At 46.1% G+C, this 4,721-nt stretch overlaps 1 protein-coding gene across 1 annotated transcript; it reads left to right on the top strand.

The window, feature by feature from the left end:
- The first annotated feature begins 454 nt into the window (after nucleotides 1–454).
- Nucleotides 455–4,355, top strand: LOC128442291 (transmembrane protein 26). The gene is made up of 3 exons (XM_053424685.1): nucleotides 455–648; nucleotides 2,839–2,983; nucleotides 3,624–4,355. Exons 1-3 carry the CDS (start codon nucleotides 455–457, stop codon nucleotides 4,353–4,355), a joined length of 1,071 nt encoding a protein of 356 aa, XP_053280660.1.
- The last annotated feature ends 366 nt before the right edge of the window (nucleotides 4,356–4,721 follow it).

Below are 4,721 nucleotides of genomic sequence, written 5' to 3'. Positions count from 1 at the left end.
GCTGAGTTTATTCCTTAAATTTAATGCAGAATGCATCAAATGAAGTGTCCTTTGGCACGTTTCCATTCGCACTGCTGGACATTAAGTTTATTACAGGATTATATAATAAAAAAAAATTGAACTAGATTAAATCAAAAACAACATAAACCACTTTATTGTTGTGACCTCTGAGACTTTGTTTACCAAAGTTTGAAGGGTAAAATATTTCAGCGTCAGCTTTGGCAACAATGATCTGTTCAAAGACACACAAATATGTTGTTCTATTAAAATTCTGTGTATCAGTGGGCATCAGTGGCTCAGTCAATCTCTAACAAGAACAGAAATAACATGAACAAACACTACGTGACAAACCCACACACACCTCTTTGTTTTTATTTAGAAAGAATGCTCATAAAGAGAAAACTTAAAAATAAACCATAAAGCTGTCTTCTGTGCAGGTTGTCTGTGGCGAACGATGTGTCGGCTCTTGAACATCCTGTTGGCCTTGCTGAGTCGCTTCCTGTTTGCGGTCCACGGGGTGGTGACGGTGTGGCGCGTGGTGGCCGTTAAAGGGGAGCCTCTCTATTGGCTGCTGCTGACGGGCGTGGCTCTGCTGGGTGTGGAAATGGCTGTCACTCTGAAGTGCACCCGTAACGCAGAGTGGAAATGGTAACGTGCACGCACATTCAACATTCAACCTGTATTCAGCACAATGCACAGGGTTCACCTCTGGTTGAGGTTGATATTGAAATTTTATTACAAATCACATTATTAAAATTGACTAAAAACTTTTATAATAAAGTTGTCAGTTTCACCATGTGGTATTATTAGGGGTAGTTAAATAGTATTAGTTGTAGTCAGGGAGAATTTCTTTGAGTTATTTGACCTTTGAATTATCATCTAAACTTTTATCAATTCCCAGTAATGCTGACATGTTGACTGAATTATGGTTAAGTCCTCGCCATAGCCTGTTTAAACAGATGGGTGATGCGTTTGCCACTCCGCCGGTTAAACAAAGATCAGAACAAATTATTGCACATACAGGTGCTGTGTTTTGCACTTGTGCAGTCGTGATTGTATTGTTATCAAGGTATTGCTGATACACACACTCGACTAATCACGAGTCAGTCTTAGCTGTCAATCAAGGCATTTCACCCTGTTTTCAAATAACTAATTAAACCAAACTTAATGGAGAACTGAACCCTTGATAACTTGATAGCTTAAGAACGACCTACAATTACTTGGTGGTTCCAGGACCTGTACTGACTCCGGCCACCAGGGGACAATCAAGATGTTTTGGCTTCACTTCTTGGGAGCAGTCATGTTGTCCATCTTTAGATACAGGTGTCAGTCAATTTTGCTCTAGGTACTGTATGTGAACAAAAAAACTATAATTTGACCTGCTGGTGGTGCAATTGTAAAAAGTGAGGAATACCAGAGTGAGTGTTTTGTCATCCTCTGGAGATAGATGGAAGTCTTTACTGTATTTTATAAAAATACATGTAACAGCTGTTGAGGTGTTTCAGTGTGACAGGCAGCATGTCAATGAGAAAATACTGTCTGTGGAGGAGCAGTTGATACCTGAGTGGCAGCTAATGGGGATCAGAATAAAGATTTGTTAGATCCACTCTATCTGACCTATGTCACTGTAACTGAATTAAAAGGACTGCTCTGGAAGTATGCCTCCTTTTTCACAGGCTGAGTTTCCCTTCTATAATATACTGTACCATTACAAAGGCACAACCAAAATATATCCGACCCTATCACCCTGCTCACCAGCTGTTTGAACCACAGCCATAAGGACTCTGATGTCTCTGTAACAATCATAATGTAAATGCAATTTAAACACTAGTATGTAACTGTATTATTTTATATGTCAAGAGGAGCTATTCCATTCTGGGCCGCAAAAGAATTCCACCAACTTGGTTGAATGGTGTGAGTCTGATTCCTCTGAATAGTGAAGTTGCTGGATAGACAACAAGCAATGTGTGTGAAAGGTTCTCTCTCCTGCTGTATATGGGATTATAGTTATTATATATAGTTATAGTTTTTAAAGATGGTGACATGAGGGTGGAGGTGTTGTGTGAAGCTCAACTTTGTTACGCAGTCTTGTGTGTGTGTGGCACAAACATCTGAACTTGTAACTGTGGGAGCGCTTTACAACCCATCTGCCCCGGGCGGAGAGGGTCAGCCCGAGTGAGGCCTGTGATATTATTCCCTGCTCTTAAATTCTCAGTGATCCTCTGCGGCTGCGTCTCACTTTCACCGTCTATCAACAACAAGTCCATCCCTCTGCCTTGTTATTACTGTCTTCCAGCGGGATGATGTCCTGAGTCCCGCTCTCACGTCTCTGTCACAGCCTCTCTGATCCAATCAAGGAGAAATTGTCCCCTGCTGGCTCCAGTCGTTTCTGACCAGCTCACTCCCCCCCCCTTCTTTTCAAAACGACTAAACATAAACTGACATCAACCTTTAAAATGTGAGCCTCAAATAGGACACGGGCGTTTGGTGTCAGCCCTCATTCAAAAGCGAGCGGCGTCGCATTCAAAAGCTGTAGCTCTCCGGTTCGTAGGCAGTGAACATCCTCAGACACGGGCTTTCTTCAGGCCTCTCTCTTTCTCACTGAGTCTTACTTTGAAGTTCTCTCCTCCGAGAAGGCTTTGCACTGTCAAGTGGGATTTGCATATATGATGAGAATAATTGCCTGTCTGAAATGCAATGCCTCTTTTAGGGGTAAAAGACCCGGGGTGGGGTGTAAAAATAAATAAATAAATACATTAAAAAAAAAGTGTCACACAAAAAAATAACCCAACCCCACCTTTCCCCTCCCTCCCTCCCTCCATCCCCCTCCTCTTTCAGGTTCTCCCCCATGGTTTTCCTCTACCTCAGCACTGTCATTCCATCCATTTGGTTCCTGGAGCTGAGCCTGCTGCAGTCCAAGCTGCCCGTCAACAATTCCTCAGGCCCTGAGCTTCATTTGCTGGCTCACATCCCGATCACAGCGGTAGGCATGCCGCCACAACACCGCCCACTGCGCCTCACCCTCCTGCACAGCCACATTAAAAGGGGGGCACCTGATATCTGATAAGATTGGAATCAGGCAAAGGGGGGCGGGTGGCTAAACTATTAGATGCAGGGAATTCGTAATAGACACGTTCAGATGAGGTCCAGATAACTCTGTGCTTGAAGAACAACTCTCAGATCTCTCTCCTTCTGGGCCGTTTCTTTCATGTAGGATTTGGGAGCTTTCTTGCCTCTTGGCTGTGCTCGAGGCCGGGTGGCAGCTTCTGAGGATGCACTGTTTTTCCGAAAAAGTTGTGAAACGTTAACGAGCGCTGTCAAGATGAACTCGATGAACCCTGACACAACAAACAGCTGACTCACAAGCCATTAGAATCATATCAACACCAGTGAGGACGTGTCTTGTTGGCCTGATGATTCCCAGTGTCTTCCAGTGACGAAATTTCACCCACCATGATTTAATGCTGTAATATATTCACAAACAGCTAATGAGAAACACAGTAAAACAGCAAAGGAACCCAGGGAAAGGGAAAATGAAACTCTCTGATTGTATTCCCATTTGGATTTTCTCATTTGACAAATGCTCTGAATGTGACCAGATGCTGCTGTTTCCTTGACCCCAGGGCATCGTGGAGCTGGAGCCGGAGGACTGGGTGGCCGGCTTGGAACAAACCATGCTCATCGTGCTGGTTCTGGGTCGCTGGCTGATGCCCAAGGGGGACATGTCCCGAGACCAGCTGTCCCAGCTCCTCATGGTCTACGTTGGACTGGGCGCCGACATCTTGGACATCTTCGACACCTTTAAAGAGCCTGAAGTCAAAACCAACCGGGCGGTCGTCATCACCGGCCTGGCCCTCTTCTCGTGGGCGCTCATGCAGTTTCCTCTGGTTCTCACCCAGACACACCTCCCGAAGGGTGAGTCTCCTCAAAGGAGCCCAGGTGGTCTCCTCTGCTGCACTGGAGCTCCACCCTCGTCCGCCTCCTGCTGCTCTAGCGAAGTGTGGAGCTTGCTGCTCACAGTGGGACTCCAAGACGGCCCATTCCTGGTTTACCGGCTCTACCTCATGATTCAGGAGCAGGTGCTCAACCAGCTCATGATCTTCTTCACCTGCAAGAACATCGTCATTGTCCTGCTGGAGCTTTACCGAATCTTTGTGGTGCAGTGTGAGCAGCGGGCGGAGGAGTGGGGTTTGGAGAGGTGCACTGCTCTGGTGCTTTGGTGTGGAACCCAGCGGCGCGGGGAGGGGAAGCAGGAGGACGTGGGGAGGGAGGAGCGGTGTGGAGAGCAGAGCTGTCATACAGACACAGACGGGGGCGCCGACAGGGAGGAAGATCAGAAAGGTGCCCATGTATAGAAAGGCTCAAAATGCCGATAGGCATTACATTGGCCTTCAGGTGGGGTGGGGTGGCAAGGATAGTGGGAGGTCTGCGGCTTTTACACACCAAGAGAAAAGTCGAACCCATCCATCATCTCTTGTATTCAAGCCTCATCCAGGGAGACAGTGTCAGTCCTCTGGAGGGGCAGTGACTAGAAATAGACCACAGGAGAAGAGAGTACGTCCCCACAGAGAAGATCAGACATGAATTTATGCAGCTTTCTTTGATCAAACCTTTCAAAAAAGTCCGTCAGAGGAGGAACCTCCACTGAATAAAACTACTTCAACAAGTTTAACATGAGCTGTCAGTTTGTCTCATATAAGAATGAACAGAGCTGATGCTTT

The sequence above is a fragment of the Pleuronectes platessa genome, chromosome 6, assembly GCF_947347685.1.
Source record: "Pleuronectes platessa chromosome 6, fPlePla1.1, whole genome shotgun sequence".
NCBI classification, from domain to species: Eukaryota; Metazoa; Chordata; class Actinopteri; order Pleuronectiformes; family Pleuronectidae; genus Pleuronectes; species Pleuronectes platessa.
The sequence above is the reverse complement of the archived record's forward strand: the minus strand, read 5'-3'. Positions and strand labels throughout refer to the sequence as shown.

Bases quoted from the DNA above. Each gene is read 5' to 3' on its own strand.
- LOC128442291 (XM_053424685.1), top strand. From the start codon at position 455: ATGTGTCGGCTCTTGAACATCCTGTTGGCCTTGCTGAGTCGCTTCCTG. The intron at 649-2,838 runs GTAACGTGCACG...CTCCTCTTTCAG, and splicing joins CGTAACGCAGAGTGGAAATG to GTTCTCCCCCATGGTTTTCC. The intron at 2,984-3,623 runs GTAGGCATGCCG...CCTTGACCCCAG, and splicing joins CTCACATCCCGATCACAGCG to GGCATCGTGGAGCTGGAGCC.